This window comes from Cloeon dipterum, chromosome 3 (genome assembly GCF_949628265.1).
Source record: "Cloeon dipterum chromosome 3, ieCloDipt1.1, whole genome shotgun sequence".
In the NCBI taxonomy this organism is placed as follows: domain Eukaryota; kingdom Metazoa; phylum Arthropoda; class Insecta; order Ephemeroptera; family Baetidae; genus Cloeon; species Cloeon dipterum.
Window position 1 is genome coordinate 18610511 of NC_088788.1, and position 19693 is coordinate 18630203.

General features: G+C 40.4%; 4 protein-coding genes across 13 annotated transcripts; 2 read left to right on the top strand and 2 right to left on the bottom strand.

Moving 5' to 3' along the window:
* The first annotated feature begins 237 nt into the window (after positions 1–237).
* Positions 238–12935, top strand: Nc73EF (oxoglutarate dehydrogenase Nc73EF). 9 transcript variants are annotated; one of them, XM_065482340.1, is made up of 17 exons: positions 238–323; positions 935–1340; positions 4784–4996; positions 5555–5690; positions 6828–6890; positions 7429–7684; positions 7739–7973; positions 8033–8393; positions 8449–8576; positions 9016–9548; positions 9930–10057; positions 10115–10293; positions 10344–10630; positions 11123–11270; positions 11328–11482; positions 11748–11876; positions 12042–12935. In XM_065482340.1, the coding sequence occupies exons 2-17, from the start codon at positions 1098–1100 to the stop codon at positions 12139–12141; spliced, it is 3294 nt and encodes a 1097-aa protein (XP_065338412.1). In that variant the 5' UTR covers positions 238–323; positions 935–1097; the 3' UTR covers positions 12142–12935. The 9 variants fall into 9 exon arrangements, with proteins under 9 accessions (XP_065338412.1, XP_065338416.1, XP_065338419.1 ...); XM_065482344.1 differs by lacking the exon at positions 5555–5690 and adding an exon at positions 6250–6352; XM_065482343.1 differs by having other exon boundaries at positions 262–301.
* Positions 12936–12980: 45 nt separating this feature from the next.
* LOC135938609 (large ribosomal subunit protein mL62) lies at positions 12981–14210 on the bottom strand. The gene is made up of 5 exons (XM_065482362.1): positions 14004–14210; positions 13848–13890; positions 13390–13532; positions 13157–13335; positions 12981–13101 (listed from the first exon to the last, which is right to left on the bottom strand). Exons 1-5 carry the CDS (start codon positions 14151–14153, stop codon positions 13014–13016), a joined length of 603 nt encoding a protein of 200 aa, XP_065338434.1. The 5' UTR covers positions 14154–14210; the 3' UTR covers positions 12981–13013.
* An 87-nt stretch (positions 14211–14297) lies between these two features.
* On the top strand, positions 14298–15967 carry LOC135938610 (uncharacterized). The gene is made up of 5 exons (XM_065482364.1): positions 14298–14754; positions 14814–15162; positions 15215–15338; positions 15400–15515; positions 15579–15967. The coding sequence occupies exons 2-5, from the start codon at positions 14836–14838 to the stop codon at positions 15603–15605; spliced, it is 594 nt and encodes a 197-aa protein (XP_065338436.1). The 5' UTR covers positions 14298–14754; positions 14814–14835; the 3' UTR covers positions 15606–15967.
* An 866-nt stretch (positions 15968–16833) lies between these two features.
* On the bottom strand, positions 16834–19663 carry LOC135938601 (tudor and KH domain-containing protein homolog). Of its 2 annotated transcripts, none has more exons than XM_065482353.1 (9): positions 19394–19663; positions 19159–19336; positions 18972–19102; positions 18807–18909; positions 18458–18747; positions 18307–18405; positions 18014–18255; positions 17798–17963; positions 16834–17744 (listed from the first exon to the last, which is right to left on the bottom strand). In XM_065482353.1, exons 1-9 carry the CDS (start codon positions 19478–19480, stop codon positions 17619–17621), a joined length of 1422 nt encoding a protein of 473 aa, XP_065338425.1. In that variant the 5' UTR covers positions 19481–19663; the 3' UTR covers positions 16834–17618. The 2 variants fall into 2 exon arrangements, with proteins under 2 accessions (XP_065338425.1, XP_065338424.1); XM_065482352.1 differs by having other exon boundaries at positions 19159–19339.
* Positions 19664–19693: the final 30 nt, after the last annotated feature.

Below are 19693 nucleotides of genomic sequence, written 5' to 3' on the forward strand. Positions count from 1 at the left end.
TTATGAAATTGAAATTTTTTTCTCTCATTTTCATAAGTTAGTTAAGCTTGCAAATATTCCTTAAGTAAATTGTAAATAATGCTAACTACATATTGACCAATAATAAAATAGACGTACACTACTAAGAATAATCTTTTTTATTACAACTACATGGAAACCTTTTAAGTTGTCGGCGTGAATTTCCCCACGGCTCCCACCACATCACACTCATTGCCTCTGCCACCCGCCCTTTAGTCCCTTTACCACATTCACATTTTCGATCCTTCTCTGCCAGAGTAATCCGACGAGTTTTGAGCGAAAGGTTCGGCTGCTACATTTATAAGGTGTGACCTGGTTTATTTGGTGCATTGCAGCTCTTTTTTTAAACTATTTATTTCGTTGAATGACTGCTTGCGTGAGTAATCCATAGTTTTTCGAAAACTATCATTCGTCCGAGCTACATTGATAAATTTCTAAATTACATATTATGTATTGATCGACTGAACAGATGCTCAGTCTTGAAAATTAATGCTTTATATTTCAATTAATGAACGACTTTAAGTTGTTGTGCCTGTTCATTTCTCTTTTTGTCATTATGCAATAGAATTCTTCATAGTTTGGCAAATGCGATAAGGCTTCAAAAGTGTCAAGGAATTTCCCTAAACTCACGATTTCTATAGAATATTTTTGACATTCTTATACAATTTTAGTTCTTTCTTGAATGTTATGATAAATGTTACGGATTTTTAGGGTTATTATTGAGGCTAAAGTTTTTATTTAAAATTAATTATACATAATAATGTAATTTACATTTTACCTTGACGTCGCACTTGCTATCATGGTTTGTTTGTTGGTGTTATTCACCAAAAAATAATTAACTCTTGTAATTCCTCATCAAAATGAAAAACAGTCTAATTTTCCCCACTTTCTTATCACTTTTATCGCTTGCCAACAGAATCACCTCAAGAGAACATTGCATCTGTGTGGCAGCAAGAGGAGAACCTGAAAGTTAAATAAAAATAGCCGATTCTGGACAGCGGCCAGGAAGCGACGTCACCATATTTATCATAGCTCACGCACCAAACAAATCGCCGGCAGTTCGTGGAATCTAACACAAAATGCACCGTGCAAGGACAGTTATCAACAACCTGGTGCCCCTGGCCCCCCTTGTGCCCAAAATTGCCCCCAAGAGGTTCGCCTCGTGGCTCGCGGCTGCTCCCAACAAGATCATCCTCAACTCGCCGCCAAAACGATGGTACATTGCTCCTGTCTCCTCGGAACCTTTCCTCAACGGAAGCTCCGGAAGTTACGTCGAGGAGATGTACAACTCCTGGCTGGCCGACCCCAAGAGCGTCCATGCGGTAAGAATGATAAAATTGAAAAAATCTCACATTTTTGTTACTTGTCTAACATGTTGTAAGAGATAAGTTCTATAACCAGTAATGGTTTTTCTGACTGGATAGATGGATATGATAAAGACCATAATATTTTATCGTCCTGGTCCTGGTAAAATTTCGCAACTTTCAACAACCAAACATGAATTTCCTTGTTGCAAGAAAAGTTCAACAATCAATACAACAATGAAAATTTGGGTGTTTGTTGAACGTTGCGCAATTTTACCGGGACCAGGACGTTATGTTTTTAAACTCAAGTGGGTGTTTCTCAACAAGCATTTCCAAATGCAACATGCACTACGCACAGCCAAGAATTGTTAGTTTGTTTATCATTTGTGCAAAATTAATTTTGGAACTGCTGCAGCTGGCATGCGTTCAGCCTGCATCTAAGTGCAGACTTTGTTGAAGCCGCACGACCCCCGGCCTTTTCAAATTCAATCAGCTCAGCTCCGTGTGTACTTTGTCTATCATTGCGACCTATAGCTGAGTACAGCGGTCACAAATTTATTAGAGACGGGGAAATTCCAAACGACATCCTGGTATTTAACACCACTGCTGCATAGCTATGAGGTCATTCTAGTGACGTCGGCGCTCCAATGGGGGCCTGCTCACGTTTCCCCGTCCTGATTGGCCGGTCTGGAAACGCAGAACAGTGATAACCCTCAAGACCCCACGTACTGTTCTTATCATAAATCAAATAATTACCATAGAAAATAGAAATATCTAGATTTGCTTTGTCTCGTTTATTTAATTTTACTAAAATTATGGTTCGTCCAACAAAGTTTTGTTACAAACTTGATTGCGAGAACAGCATAAAAATAGTTGACACTTCCTGGCTATTTTGCATGGACTCTTGAAAACAAATTTTCACTTGAGGTTTGTTTTATTCTTTAATTATAAATTAATTAAATCCAGGTTTCTAACAATGAAAAATAGTAATAAATTATTCACTAGATGTGATTTTGCTCTGCGTAAGTTCTCCAGTGTTTTTTTTACTGTGATGACTTTAAAGAACTCGAAATTACTCTTGTTTGTATTTTGTGCGACCACAAAATCACTTCTGACGTGGTTAAAGCAAAGGGCCATTCTCCTTGATGCACTTAAAGCAGCCTCGAACAAATTGCGCAACACGTACCTCGAAAAGTTGACGTCACCCTGCCACTTTCTATGAAAGCAGGTGGATAGAACCGGCTCACCGTATAATAGTTTATTGATTACGATAATTTCTAGCGGAAAATTACTCAAAGGAGTGTCCGAATACAAATGAGTAGAGTTTGTAGGTGAACTGTAATTATTATTTTGCTCAATTTTCTCACACATTGCATGTGCGGATTCAATTAGACGCATTATTACACTTAGCGCCTGAGAACAAGCTCGAGAGTGAAGGTGGCAACGTGCACAAATCGTGCGTTGAGCGTGACTGCTTTTTAAATAGAGCGCGTTTCGGATTTTTGGGTTTATTCAATGTTGACAGAATTAGAGATTAGCGATTACCTCCTTTTGCGTTTGCAACCTTCGATAACCTCTTTATGGTTGGAAATCCACACATTCCTATGAATCGTGATCATTAATATTGCCTGAGGCTGAAATTAACTACTTCACCATAAATAAAGCAATATTAAATTATATATTTGGGCTGAATTATACAACTCGTATCTTATGCCGAAACTGTAATGTTGCAAACACCTCACAAATAATTTAATCAAACTAAAATGCATTACTAATTCACTCCTTGCAAGTTAGTATTCTATAATGTTTTAATCCGTGTTCGGCGTGAATAGAAAATAAATAATCAAGTCACGCTGATAACCTTCGAACCAGATATATCCAGATCCAGATAAGGGGTTATAAACGAAAATCTCGCTCGGCTGGTGCGTTCTTCTGCATGCTTATCTCAGATGAGTCTCGAAAGCCAAGGTTTGAGGCATTTCTTTGGACCAGATAGTGACAGTGCAGTAAGAGTTGTTATCGAGTCGATGAGCTCGCTCCCCTAGAGCAAATAAAAGCTAATAGCAGCAATTCATGTAACCCTCCAAGCGGGCAGCTGCACTCTGAAAGAGAGACATTTCTAATAGATCAGAATATAATGCACAAAACATAGAGCAGCTTGACCCAGATTCACACAAACATACGCCAAACTCGCTGCACATTTTCTGAACAAATGAAAGGCTCGTTTCAATGGTGTTCTTTTTTTCTTTCGTCGACATTCGTGCATGCATATGCAATTTAGCCACTTTTACTGGCGAATGACAATCCTCTTTCAATTCTTGAGAGGTGTGCTCTTTTAATATTATCCTGTCTCTCATTATCCACTTGAGCTGTCTGGAGACACGCAATTATTTGCATTCGCCTTTCATTGAAAGATACGCATGTTGATAAACGCAGATTGTCCGAGGGTCAAGGTCCCGAGGTATGCATGTGCGAGCGCTGAAAGTTGAAGGCATTCGCTCGCGCTTATTTGTTTTGCGCGAAAAAATCGATGCCTTACGTCAGACGGTGCCAAAATAACCCAGCCACCTCAAAAGTACGCAACTGTGTCTCTCTCGTTATCTCACTCGGAGCAGGCGCGACTAATTATTGGGCTTGTTTGCTAGCGTTTTGCAATGTTCCTCGGCTGTCGCGGGTCGTCCGTGTCGAGCGCGCGAGCTAGCCTGCCTGCCCCCCCGCAAATGCAACGTGCTTGCACAATAAATTGGCGATCAAATGCCATGCAAGTCAGCTGGGCTCGACCGAAATAGTAGAGGACCTGGCATATACGTAGGGGCTGCAGTGCCGGCTGGCTGCTTGGCATCGATCGGCGCGCACGCCGAGCCCAGACCGCGTGACCCCTTTCTATGCCTCACGAGACGAATATTCATTGAACACCTAACAGCTTTCAAAGTCAATAAAAAACCATCAGAGTGTGAAATAAACAATTTCTGCCTCTTTCAGTTAAAGTTAAAAAATATAAGATTTTGAGATAAAGATAAAATTACAATTTTATCCGCTAAGGAATTAATAAAATTAACACTAGACCGGTTTCCGGTTTCAAAAATTTAAATATGTTAGAATTAAAAATAAACGATTTGCTAAACTCTGCGCGAAAATTAATTCAGGCTAGTTAGCTATTAGAGAAAATTTGAAAATAAAATATTAAATAACACGCCCCTGTACTTAACAGTAGCTGTTTCTGCCCCTCAGGCCTTATAAGCAGTTCTCAACCTTAAAAACAAAATATATTCCATAGTATTAGCTGCAGAGAATTTTGAATCAGCGATGGTTTAAAATGTCCGGCTTTTGTTGCTGAGCCAAATAAAAAAAATCACAAGCTAATTTCAAATAGAGGAATTCTGCTTTTTCGAACACGTTTCATTAATTACTTGCGGGTGTATATTTTATTAAACTGAACTACATAAAATCTGTATTTGCAGTCCTGGGATGTCTTCTTCCGAAACTCATCGTCGGGCGCTGGACCTGGTCAGGCGTACCAGCCACCACCTTCGCTAGCACTGCCAGGTCGAAACGAAGCTCCCCTGTCTTCCTTGGCGCCCTTCTTGGGCGGCTCATCGGCCCTTGGAGGTCAGGTGGATGAGAAAATTATCGACGACCACTTGGCCGTTCAGGCCATCATCCGATCGTACCAGGTAAAACCGAAATACTGGACAACAAAATCATACCGTCGTTGGAGTGAATTTTCGACTTCGCAGTCACATTCGTCCATATTTTTATCCATATTTAAAAAATGCTGCATATTATATATATTCATGTGCCTTTAATGTTTTAACCGTTGTGATTAGAATAGTATTTACTCAAAACTGTGGCACAATTCCATATCGACTCTCAGGACAACAACCCATCACCTCATCCAGAGTTTTTTTTTAAATATATGCATTGTAGGAGTAGCCTTTGAATGTGATTTTGCATTTTAACCGTTAATTCTCTAAACTATCAATTGCATGAGCTTAAATCTATAACCGTTTGATTTTCCCTCTGAAGTATTAGTTTGAATTCATTGTGTGATGTATATAATAATTTGATATAAAATCCCGCGTCACAGACCCCTCCATCGCTAATCTGCCCAAGTTAAATTTTCATTATCACTTTGTGCACCAGCGAAAGTGTTTTAAGTCAAAATCATTGAAACAATTTCGGGGGAATACTTAAAAATTTGTTCTGGTTCCATTGACCGTCCCTCCCAACAGGCCCGGGGGCACCACGTAGCAGCTGTGGACCCTCTTGGCTTAAAATACGCTGACCTGCATGCTGTCTTCAGCGACCGAAAAGGCGCACCCCCCGAGCTTGTAGTCCGAAACTACATGACTAAAGGGTCATCATTGGGTAAGACCACTTTCCTGCGATTTTACACTAATGTTTGCTGTCCAATAACGGGGTGAATTAACACGTTTGCGCACTCACGAAATTTGTGTCGTGCGTTAAGTCTTGAAAAAATTAACGCTGAGCAAGGTAAGCATTTTTGCCAGTGTCCATTATTGAGCCCCTCCTGTAACGCCCTCGCCCCAGGTCCACGTAAATCGGGATTTGTTCAAATCACTTAGATTATCGCTTTTAAAAGCAAAATGGCCATGTTCAATCGCGCTATCCTGGGCTTCGGTTGCATGTGGAAACTTAGTTTTGGTTGTAGGTTGCACATTTGTTTGCACTCCGGGCTTTTCAGGTACACAACTCTGGATCTTATCAAAGTACAGTAAAAATCACCAGCTAGCGACGAACTGGCGCTTGAAACGGCTGGCTTGATTTCATTCTGAGGTGAATGGGTTGTTCTGATTTGTGACATGCTGCATTCTTGGTCGATGCTATTGAGGCGTTGCTGAAAATCACTCAAGCTGACTTGAGCCATGATTTAGAGCTGAAAAACGTTGCTGTGGTTTCTCTACAGATTCGTGGTCATCATATCGCTAAACTTGATCCTTTGGGCATCTCCTCAGCGGATTTAGATGACAGAATTCCTCCAGAATTACTCTATAATCATTATTCCTTCGGTAAGATTTCCATTAGCCTTAAAATCTAATGACTTTCATATACTTATATTTCTCTATCTCTTTTAATTCATGGTACTGTACTCTCCTATGTTAATTCTGTATTGCAGTGGCTTGGTTCAATTTTGCCGTTCCTTCTCGGCTTTAGCACCAAAATGCACAGCTGCTGAAAACTGCACCTCTGCACCATCTCAAAATTCAACCAAGTCAAATCGCTGATTCTCATTAGCACTAAATCTCTTACTATATTAGACGAAACCATTGGCCTATTTTGTTTTTAATTCTTATACATTGATTTCACGCATGTTTAAGGGGTGGGTTATTCAAAATTTTAAACGGACATATTGCATGTCAAATTTTAAAAGAAAATGACGGTAAGCTTGGGCCACTCGTGGCAATTTACTATGGGCATGGAGTAGACGACAGCTTCTGAATTTTCAAAATCCAGTTGATGTCAGCATGAAAATTGTTTTTGTAGAAAAGCTACCCGCCAGCACAAGTTATTCAGACCTGGAAAGGAAAGTTGCAGCTCTTATGTCGCGTATGTAACAAAAAAATGTGTCAAAAATGTACTTAAATATTTGACCATTCTTTCGTTTGTCAAGTTGTGCTATTCCGTACCTTTGTCACTTTTTGCACCAATTTACATGTGTATGCTCAGCACAATTCAGCGTTTCCTTTACGAATCTGCACTCTTTTCAGTTATCGAATTTTTGTTATAATGTCCCGATTTCGAACAAATTACTTATTATGGACCTTATTTATATTCTGCATGTTAATGGACATCTGTTGTTAAGCTTAAGTTGAACTTTTCGATTTTTGCCTCACTTCTGCCCTTTATTTCACTTATGATCATTTTAAAGTTATCCTTGGTTTGGTGCATTGAGGTAAGGGAACTGAGAACATAATGCTTGTGGCACAGTTATGATTTTCTCTTACTATTTGCTGACATGCATTGAAAAAGTTTGATTTTGCTTAACCAAGTACTCACATTACTTTTGGAAATGGTCTTTACTTATTTTTTCTCCTTAAAGCAGTTTAAATTGATATCAATCTAATGGTCATTGTGCATATCATAGAGGAGAGAGACATGGACCGCGTCTTCAAACTTCCATCCACGACGTATATTGGCGGTAAGGATAAGGCCCTCCCTCTGAAGGAGATCCTTCGGCGCCTCGAAACCGCTTACTGCCGGCATATCGGTGTTGAGTTCATGTTCATTAATTCGCTGGAGCAATGTAACTGGATCAGGCAGAAATTCGAAACTCCGGGTATCATGGAGATGGACAGTGAACAGAAACGTCTCATCCTGGCTCGTCTCACCAGAGCCACTGGGTACGTCTTTTAAAGTCTACGCTGGATTAGGGAGTTTCATTAATTGTTTGGCAGTTTTGAGGCATTCTTGGCTCGCAAGTGGTCGTCGGAAAAGCGATTCGGTCTCGAAGGTTGTGAGATATTGATCCCTGCCATGAAGCAGCTCATCGACAAGTCCACCGAGCTGGGCGTCGAGTCGATTGTGATGGGAATGCCACACAGAGGCCGCCTCAATGTTTTGGCCAACGTCTGCCGCAAACCTCTGGAGCAGATCTTCACCCAGTTCGCTGGTCTTGAAGCCGCTGATGATGTATGACCAGCTTTTCAAACAACTCGCCATGAGTATATTAATTTTCATTGTTATCTCAGGGATCTGGTGACGTGAAGTACCACTTGGGCACCTACATCGAGCGTCTGAACAGAGTTACCAACAAGAACATCCGACTGGCTGTGGTCGCCAATCCGTCCCACTTGGAGGCCTGCGATCCCATCGTGCAGGGCAAGACTCGCGCCGAACAGTTCTACCGAGGTGATGGCGAAGGCAAGAAAGTCATGTCGATGCTTCTGCACGGTGACGCCGCCTTCTGCGGCCAGGGCATCGTGTTTGAGACCTTCCACTTGTCTGACCTGCCCGACTATACCACCCATGGAACCATCCACATTGTGGCCAACAACCAGATTGGCTTCACCACCGATCCCAGGCACTCCCGCTCTTCTCCGTACTGCACAGGTAATAATGACAATGCGCCAAACTGAAGATGAACTGATCAAATGCGAATAATTAGACGTGGCTAGAGTTGTCAACGCTCCGATCTTCCACGTCAACGGCGACGACCCTGAGTCTGTGATCCATGTCTGTAATGTAGCTGCCGAGTGGCGTGCAACCTTCCACAAGGATTGTGTCATTGACATTGTAAGCATTTTTTTCCAGCGGCTTTAGGGACAAATGTCTAGCGTTTAAATCAAACATCTTGGTGCGCAGAAGTGAAGCGATGGCCATATTTTTAAAGTAAAATTTGAAGTATAGAATAGCATGAAAAGTAGAGAAACCCTATTTAATGTCACTTCAAAATTATACCGTTGCTCAAAAGATCAAAAATTCTGAATGATGCATACATCTTATTGTAATTTGATTTTTTGGAAGAAAAATTTTCAGAAGAAAAAAAATCACGTATCAAAAGCTTGGAAAAAATAACTATGCTCAACAGTACAATTAATGCATTTAACACAAAATTTTTTAGAATTTTATTGTTTGGATTTTGCATGTACATCTAACAAAGTTATAAATTTAGTAAGTAACAGTGCAAGCTTCCATTCATCCCACCAAATATAATAATTAATTCGCTTCCCAGGTGTCATACAGACGTAATGGCCACAACGAAATCGACGAGCCGATGTTCACGCAGCCGTTGATGTACCGTAAAATCCGCAACACCAAGCCTGGCCTGCAACTTTACGCTGAAAAGCTCATTAAGGAGGGCACTGTCACCCCTGAGGAGGTCAAGGATGTCGCTGACAAGTATGAAAAGATCTGCGAGGAGGCGTACACCAACGCCCGTAAGGAGACGCACATTAAGTACAAGGACTGGCTTGACTCTCCCTGGTCCGGCTTCTTTGAGGGCAAGGACCCTCTTAAGGTGTCCCTCACTGGCATCAAGGAAGACACCCTGGTGCACATTGGAAAACGGTTCTCCTCTCCTCCTCCCAACGCTGCCGAGTTCGTCATCCACAGGGGTCTCGAGCGAATCCTCAAGGCCCGCATGGAGATGGTCGAAGCCCGCATTGCAGATTGGGCCATGGCTGAAAGCTTTGCTTTCGGATCTCTCCTCAAGGAGGGCATCCATGTCCGTCTCAGTGGACAGGATGTGGAGCGCGGTACATTCAGGTACTTTTTTATTGATCATTTATTCTCCATTGAACATTATAGTATTACAACCATAAACATCAATTGAAACAAAAAATTCGTAAATAAATTCAGACTCTCAAAATTAAAAAAATCAATCAATTCGTTTTGTCAAGGATAGACTGTATTCCAACTTAAACAATGATTGGAAATAATTGGCCATTTTTCACAAATGAAAATAGAAATCCTTATAGCTCATCTATTGTTCTAGTTAAAATCTCCTCATTGGTTATTTACCTCTAATTTCATGAAAGTCTGCGTGTGTCTTATGAAAAAATATAATAATTTTAATAGTGGTCAGTGTGCGGGATTTTCTTGTTATAAACGATAAAATTAACAACAATTCAATGGAAATATTTTTAGCCACCGTCACCATGTGCTGCATCACCAGCTCGTTGACAAGGCGACCTACCGGCCACTCTGCTTCCTCTACCCTGACCAGGCTCCGTACACCGTGAGCAATAGCTCACTCTCCGAGTTTGGAGTGCTTGGTATAAATAGTCACTATTTATGCTTTTCATCCTGAATCAACTGATTAATTTCCCCAGGATTCGAGCTTGGCTACTCAATGACGAACCCCAACGCTCTTGTTTGCTGGGAGGCGCAGTTCGGTGACTTCAACAACACGGCTCAGTGCATCATTGACCAGTTCATCTCCTCTGGCCAGGCCAAGTGGGTTCGCCAGTCTGGTTTAGTCATGCTCCTTCCCCACGGCCTTGAGGGAATGGTACGTATATTTTTTCTCTTCGTTTCACAACTGACCATTTTTACCTACAGGGACCAGAGCACTCGAGCGCCCGTCTGGAGCGCTTCCTGCAGATGTCGTCCGACGACCCTGACTACTTCCCTCCAGAGAGCGAGGAGTTCGCAGTTCGCCAGCTGCATGACATCAACTGGATCGTGGCTAACTGCTCCACCCCTGCCAACTATTTCCACGTTCTGAGGCGGCAGATTGCCTTGCCCTTCCGCAAGCCGCTCGTCATCATGACACCCAAATCGCTGCTTCGCCACCCTGAGGCCAAGTCCAGCTTTGACGAAATGGTGGAAGGCTCTGAATTCCTGAGGTAAGCGGCATTTTTCTAATCAAGGATTGCAATACATATCAACGTATTCATGTAGAAATGTAATTTTGGGCTTAGCAAGAGTCTCAAAATCAACGTTAGGATTTTTTTTTATCAAAATTTCTGTCATTAGTTTTGAAATTTCACTTTAAACAAGTTAAAATTTTTGATGAAAATCTGATATTTATTTGTGTGAGCTCGCTAATTATGATGGTACAATTATTGCAGCGCCTCCCTGACTCTACTAACATATTCTGCATTTAACCAAAAACACTTAAATTTAAATCCAGTATCAGCCAAAAATTATAGATTTGTCCCCGCTTAATTTGCATTCGTTTTTGTTTAAGTATTACATTTACATACCTATGAATTAATCTACTTGTATACTGTGTCAGGGAGTTTCCTCAATGTCATGAAAAGCAGCTGGAAACAGGGATATTAGTGAATACCAAACCCATTATTTCCTGCAACTGATTATTTTAAAAATATTTGTAGAGTGATTCCTGAGACTGGAGTGGCTAGTCAAAACCCATCATCTGTCAAGAAGGTGGTGTTCTGCACAGGAAAGGTCTTCTACGACATCAAGAAAGCCCGTGGCGCCCGGGAACTTGACAATGACATCGCCATCGCCAGGGTTGAACAGGTAAATTTTGATTCCGTTTTTATGAATCTTTGTTTTAATTTTAACTGGTGCATTTAGATTTCTCCATTCCCATTTGACCTTGTGAAGCGGGAGTGTGCCAAATACCCGAACGCTCAGCTAACCTGGGTCCAGGAGGAGCACAAGAACCAAGGAGCTTGGTCGTACGTCCAGCCCAGGTTCAACACTGCTCTGAACAACACGCGTGTCGTGACGTAAGTCATTTTTTGCTTGCTTCCCGATAAATAGGAGAAATAAGAAATTTAGTTATCAAAGCAAGACAGGACAAGAAATTTCCATTTTCATTCAGGCAAAGGACAGGAACGCAAAATCCTTCCTATAATGCGCTCTTTGGCACCCAACAATAATTCTTAATATTAATTAACTCTACTAACTTCCTAGGAATGATTTTTTAAGATTTTAGATTTATTTTTTAATCTCCTTCCCCTATTAACACTGGGAACCCATCTGTGTGAACAGCGGCAGAGCAAGTGGAACCGAATCTGGAATCTTTAGCTCTTTAGTCGGTGTGTTTAGCAGAAGTGCTAAAGAGGAAGCGTCGCAGCACACTGCTCGCGGCGAGCAACCTAATGTTAAAAGACTGATTAGGTGAGCGGTTCACATGCACAGGCCTCCGTAATATAGTGTTGGTTTTGTTTTGCTCTGTCGCTATTCTGTTGATCCCACTACTACTACTACTTCAGTTTCTTGCTTTGTATCTGTCGCCCGCCTTTCGCTTCCCCACACCACTCACGAACGTATTCGAAATTGCAGATACGCAGGAAGGCCGACCGCTGCTTCACCCGCCACTGGCAGCAAGAACCAGCATCTGAAGGAGCACGCTCAACTTCTCGACGATGCCCTGGCCTTGTAACGTGTCTACTCCGCAAAACATTTGTACAGCCCCCGTTCCAAGTGAGCACCCCTGGACGATTTGCACTGAGGCTTGCCTGATGTAATTTTACAACACATTAGCGTTAAACCGAATGAAGAAAGAAACCAAATGCTGTCAAAATTTTGCATACTTATTTTGTACTTAACCAAACACATTTCGATGCACTCAAATTAGGCTGTGCTAATATTGCTGGCATTATTGACATGGCTTGGAAATCTTTGCAACAGACCCATCCGTAGCCCCAAATCGAATCAATTCGGCAGAGTAAGCCTTAGGTATTATTGTTTCAAGTTGATGTGCTGTTAACGCATTGTTACTGCCTCTTCCACAGCATTTTGTCAAATGATCGAAAACCCTAAAATTGCTAAAAGAATGTATTACCCTCACGCTGGGAAGAAGCAATCCAATAATTTAAAATGAATCATTATACTTAGCGTTAAGTAGTAATTTATTTGTGAACCAAACCAGTTGTAGTTAAAGATGATTAAACGTTCATTTTTAATTTATAACGTCCGCCATTGGAAAATGAGTTCTTAACTGTTGCGAATACGAGAGGAAATGTCTTGGAATACTCATTCAATGACGTGGAATACGTTCACACTGAAATGTTGTGCCGTCTATGCAGGTGTTGAAACCAAAGGCGTGGAAAGCAGACTGATTATAAAGGTGTTTTCAGACAGCATTGTCGTAATATTCAGTTTTCAAGTTACTAATGGTTACAGATTGTTGTACCTGCACTGAACAGCCTAATAAATTATTATTTCTGACAGAAATACTGCGCTTTTTAAGGAAAAACATTGATATCAAAAGCCACAAAGTCACAACTTAATATGATTTATTGAACGCTTTTTTTAATCTAATGATGGTGCTTGTCTATCCTGTTTGGTCATCGAGCGGCTTCTCTTCTCCAACAGCCTCTCTCTGGCAGCCTTTTCCTTTCTGCTTGACCAAGATATTTAATTATTCAAATCGTTTCAACTAAATTACACATCACCTTCTCCTGGCCATCTCCAAAAACTCAGCAGATGGGGCAGGCGCAGGTGCGTCGGCCGCGCATGCAGCCCAAATCATTTTCCTTAGCTTTGAAAGACAGTCTGCCAAGTTCATGTGCTGCTGTCTCGTCAGGTCAGACTTTATAACTAGATATCCTTCTTTGTTTAATTTATTCTTTTGCTGTAAATTAAAAAAAAATAAGACTAGGGAAGCAACAACGTGAAAGTCTCTTACTATTTCTAAAAGCTTGGCCCTGATGTCTTCGTTCAGCCATGTCGCAGACTCGAGATGAAATCTCAGATCTACTTTGGTGCTGACGGTGTTCACATTTTGGCCCCCAGGACCACTGCTTCTGCTGTATGTGATCTGAAGCTCCTCTACAAGAATAATTTAAATTTGAGTTTTCAGATTAAAGAGCCAAAGTAAAAAATATTTAATAGGTTTTTCATCAGCATCAAAAACATTTCCATTGAGAAATCAATACAGCTTTAATTCTAAAATTTAGCTTGTAAGCCTGAGAGCGTAGTATTATTATAATACGCAAACAATGAAGCAAGAGGAAATTTTGAGTAAATGATATAATTTTTTTCGGAACTCTACTAACACTTAGGTCTTTCTTTCACTTTCAAAATTCATCGTGTGGCGTTCAGTACCGTACAAAAAGGCGCATCTCCACACAAAATCATACTTACTAACAGGTATGTAACCATTGAATTTTTCGTTGGTTTCAGGAATCTGAAATCAATGTGGAAATAATATAAACAGAGCTTAGGTGACTTCAAGTGATACATAAAAACGTGCACTTTTAATTTGTTTTCCAATTTAATGCTGAAAATAAACACACATGCCTTGGAAGGAGTTGTCAGGGTTAATTTGCTGTTGGGATACAGGTTTTCCAGAGCAATCGCACTTTTATAATTTGAAGAATGGTTCACTTTGATCCCCTTAATCGCTCTAAAAAGCGGAAAAATTCCTGTAAACCTATTAAACTGAGCCATTTTTTAGTCTTCCGTCAGTGCTGTGATGTTTCAACTCTCACAATCAGGAAAGAGGGAGGTGTGGCAGCTGTAACTTCAAGGGGCGTGTTGATCGGACCTTAGGCCTACACCTTGCATTTTTCTGGTGCCTTTTTCTTTTAGCATTTTTGGTCCTTTAAATTCACCTAAAAACACAGAGTTTGCTAATTGCCACAAACTGGCAATAATTAGACAATTTCAATGTTAAATTTCAAAATAAATACCTATTGCCGCTTTATAATCACATCCAAACACGGTTCACACGCCATCTCTTAAGTACTCAATCAAATAACTTTTAGCCTTGATAACAATGGAAGCTTTCATGAAGCGATATCGATGGTAAAATTTTGCCAAAAGTGACCTCAAAACGAAACCCTTTGACTACAAATCATTATACTTGCTAAGATGCACTATCTGATTGGATATATCTAGTCTCGCTTAAATTTGAATGTCTCACAATTGGCATTAAAATTGCACAAAGCAGGGATAGCAACTTTATACTCCCGGTCAGCAAAATGATGATTTGTCCCAGTGCGTGAAATATTTGTTCGACATTTACATTTCTTCTCGGTTTGACCACTCGGTAAATGAAAGGTCACCTTAGTGAGTTGTTAATCAATTCTAACTGTAACTTTGATTCAGGTGGAAGAGAATTACATCGGACATGGGGTCATTGAAGTGCCCTTTGTGTTGTAACAAGGAGTTCCCGAACCGGCGCTCGCTGCAGCTGCACTTGCTGGACACTCTGGAACTTCTCAAGTGTCCCCTGTGCAGCAAGAGCTACCGCAGCATCATCGGACTGGTGCAGCATCTGAGCCTTTCTAGTTGCTCCGTCGAGACCGGCGTTAACTTTGACGATCACTTCGTCACTTACGTCGATTGCTCTTTTATGAAAAAACCCAAGCAGGAGGTGGTTTCACCTACTGGGGAGCAGTCAAAAACTTTTCAATCTGTTGAAGAGAAAGTCTGTGAAAATATGCGTAAAATACACGTAATAATTTTGTAGAAATTAAATTTGGCGAGACTTATTTTTATTACTTCAGGGCTCTGAAGAAGAAGCAAGGGGCTCATCCAAAGGAGAAGTGATCGTGCCTGATTCTAATTCACAGAACTTGTTGATACAATGCACTGACACCAACGAGATTATCTGCATAAACCTAGAAGGAGGTAGCGCAGTTTTTTGTGTAATGCCTAGCGAAAGAAAACCTGAGCATTGTTTGGTCCGTAGCCAACCTTCAAGGCGCGGGAGCTTATGCCGTGTTGGATGATAAAATCATTCAGAAGACTTTAATATCACCTGCAGGGAACCAAAAATTACCTAATCAAATGGATCCTTCTAAAACGGTAACAATTATTCAAGAAATGTTTCGAGAAACGTCGCTAATTTTGCACCTTGAAAATTTTAAGGTTTCAGTACCTCAACGCAAGAGCTGATCCACGGTTGTGTACTGATTATGCATGGTCGAGTCTCTCATCCAGAGTGGGATATATGGAAGTAGAGGCCTTTCAACAGCTAGATACCAAAAATAATCATTGCAATATTGCCTCCTTTCATGTAATTTAAGGTGTGCGTCAGTCAAGGATAAGTGAGAACTCAAGGTGGCAGGTGAAGTCTGCATTGTTGTTGACGTGTTTTAGGTGCTGTGTTTTTTAAAATGTCAATGTGTGCTCTTTTTTTTCAGTAGTTGATACGCATAAATTGATAATCATATAAATAACAATTATTTATTGTACAAAGTTTAACACATACAAATACAAACGTTGGAACATTTCAAACGTAATTGTGAAAACCATCACGCCATTTAGTTTTATTTCAAGATTTGTTAAAGCTGACTTCGCTGTTTTCTGAATATTTTAGAGAATCTGAGGTAGATAACAAGAAAACACGAGTGAAATTTGTAAATAAATCAAGATTTATTAGGTAACATTTTAATTCTTCACATTGCTTTCCCTGCAATAATCACAACTGATTTCTTCCAAGTTGCAAATTGAAAATAAACGACCTTTTAGTTGTCACCACAGCCTAATGTAAAAAATTCAGCAGCAGGAAATGAATGGCACCTTGTGTGTTAGTTAAATAAAATTTCAAGTACTGGAACTTTGTTCCCAAAATAAAAGATTTTCCGAAGGAACATTTTTGAGGATTGTTGAGCGTCCTGATAAGATGGGACAATTTTATCAGCATATCAAATTTGTGCTTAAACGATTAAAAAAGCTCAAAATAGTAAACTTTGTATTAGGTACGCAGCCAGGACTACTTAGTTATGAGTCTTGAAATAGAGATTCGTTTGATTACTAACCAAAATAAAAATAATTAAAAAACTGGTCTAGATATGGTGATGCATTCTGATCGGTTTAAATGTGAAAATTTCCAATTTAAAACGGGAAATACAAATGGCAATAATACATCAAATCAGATGGTCTGAAATTTAGAGAAGCTGCTAGAGCGGTGGGGTTAGAATGGTTAAAAAACGACTTTGAATTAGGATATTAGAAAAACAGCTCTACTGCTGGGTAATTAAAATTAGGGAAATTTTACTTCTACACAATTAAATAAAGTTGATGGTTGCTATCCACTGGTGGATGTTAAGTGTTTGAATAAACAGAGACTCATTAATTTAGAAACTCTTAATAATATATATATATATATATATATATATATATATATATATATATATATATTAATTTGAGGCTGAACCAGTCATTTTTTAGCCTTTCCTGCCTTTACAAACTGACAAGAATCTTCTTGCATGATTCTTTACTTCAACATTTTATCAACTAAAATAAAGAAAAAATATAGTTACATGGCCTGGCAGTAGTGGCAGTCAGCTCAGAAATTTTCAACAGACATTATCTCAAAACGTGAATGACCAAGTAGCCACTTATACCCAGCTAGATAATTTTCCGGAAAGTATCATTGTTCGGTTTGTCTTATGAAGCAGAGTTTACCTATGAAATATACCACCACAAATGAATGAAAACTGGCTTTACAACTCAATTGCAATGCCATACAGGATTTTTTACTATTGAAGCTCAATAACCTGCAATCTCCATCAAATAAATAGTAATCGTCTGGTGGTTTCATTGGTGTATGAATTTTACATGTTTCGCAAACAAAAGAAGAGTCCTTAAGAGTTTCCTATTAAGAAATGTGGGTTTCTTCTGGAAAGCCACAAATAGCGTGGGAGGAGTCCAATTCTCTTGGCGGCATGAACTACACATTTTTTATTACCTTCCTATCTTAGCGCGGGCTGCAAACTTAAAGTCCAAATTGCAGCAATAAATTAATAAAAATCGATGGCACACAACACATCACCGTCCAATTAGGTTGGCAAATCCACCAGTGGGGGCAAAAAATAACTTTCCTAGCAGCAAAGGTGTGATCCAGGGCGGTCAAAGTGATTCTAATACAATAGCTACTCTTGACACCTCGAATCTACGTACTAATTACTCGAAAAAACCATCTTCGGCAATGTCTTCTTCTCCGGCAGGAATCATCACTGGAGCAGTCTTCTTTGGCGATGGTCTCGTTGCAAAGTTATGTTTCACAAGCTCGTCAGCAACCACAATATCCTGAAAAATCATGGTTAAATCAATAGTTCATTGATTGGACTGAATTTCCTTACTTCCGGTCTGCTTGTGTCCACTAAATCTACTTGAGGGATCGGGCTGGAGGCCCTGTCGATGGGGTTCTCTTTGAATCCCTGCATTTTGGCCATCATCACCTTCCACCGCGAGGCATAGGTCAATTCGGCAAACAGGTCGGAGGCGTCTTCAGACCACTCGCCACCTCTAATAAGCAATAATCATTACACTTCCCTTGGAGTAAATTTGGTACTTACACTGGATTGACCCCAGCGAGCGAGCATTCAATTGCCTGATGTCTAAGCCTAAGGAATTGACTGTTGAGATTATACACCTCGCTTTGGCTTTTCACTTCCTCGTCTCCGTAGTCGACGAAGAACACCTCCACTTTGCTCATTAGAGGATCGTAGTCATCCACGACCACGTCCTTCACATGAGCACGGTACCACTTGCCGTCCACTGAAAACTGAGCTGCCGCCATCGATCCAACTTCCATTGCCTGCATTTTAGATCTGTTAGCTCATTTTGAAAGAAAGTGAATTCCTGTCACCTCTCTTGGCTTGCAAACTTCCAGGTTTTCTTCTTGACTGTAAAATTCAGTCATCTTGTCCACCAGTTTATCAAGTTCAACGCTAGTTGGCCCAACTTTCTGTTAAAATTGTATTAAAATCTGAAATTTTATGGAAAATAATCTGACAAACCTGGATCCAAAATCGGCTTGGATTTTTCATGGCCGAGACGTACACTTCCAGAAAACCATTCTGCATGGTTGCATTCAATTTCTCGACAAGTCTTTTGCTCCCAGGAGCTGATGCCTCCTTGTAGGGACTGTTTGTGATGCAAAACTGTCTGGCAGGAGAGCGAGGGGACCGGACCCTCTGCAGGATTCCCTCTCGCAGTTCCCTGTCTTCCTCCACCTTTTCCTCAACTAGGGATTTGGCAAGTGCTATTTGTCTGGGAGTGCCGTGAAATGAAACTCGCACTTCCTCGCCTAAAAGCAGTGAATTGATTAGCGGATGTTGCAAGGCCTTGTGTGTGTGATAATTATACCTTTGGACTCATGCTCGCTGTAAATACTTATTTTCGCTCCAGATATTTGCTGCATTTTCAATAGGTTGGCCTTTTCTCTGCCATAAATTCTACCAAGAGCCATCTTTAAGAGGAAATAACATGACCAAGCCTCCTTCAATGCGTATCATTTACAATTAATTTTACCTTTGGAACATTTATTTCAATATTTTTCAAGTCTGGCTGGGTAGCCAGGAATTCGCTAATTACAGTCTCTGCTTCTTGAACATTTTCTGCGCTGCCTTGCACAGAATAAATCACAAATCTACCATCTTTGCCTGTTAAGAAGACAATAATTTTAGACAGATGTCAATTTTTAACGAGCTTCACATACTTTCAGTTTTGTGGGTTATTTTAGTATTGGTCCTAGTTTCAATTTCCTTGATATTAGATCCCGCTCGTCCAATGAAAACCGCAACTTTTTCTTCAGGAATGAAGACATCAGAGGTGACAGTGTTTTTGCTTCTCAGCCCTGTCGACCTTTGAATGTATTCAATTGGGTGTCTTGTTTCCTGCTTCAAGAAACCATGAAATATCCTACATATTATAAAATTTCCAAAACTACTCACATCTTTGAGCAAAAAATAAAGTGCAAGGGCACCAGCGCCTACAATGGAAGCACCAAGGGCGATTCCTGCGGCGACGGGCTTGATCATTTCAGAGTGACCGGTTGAGCACGCAACAAATTTCCAGCTTTTAGAGCAATGCCTCCCTGAGCCAGAGTGAGTGCGATTCAAAAACCATTTCTTCGCTCTGCACGAGAAAATTGCAAGGTAACCTTTTTTCCTCCTCTACACGCACAATTTGATCAAATCACACGGCCTCCATGCATTTTTGTTGCTTACTGTGGTTTAGATTCTGTTCAGCGA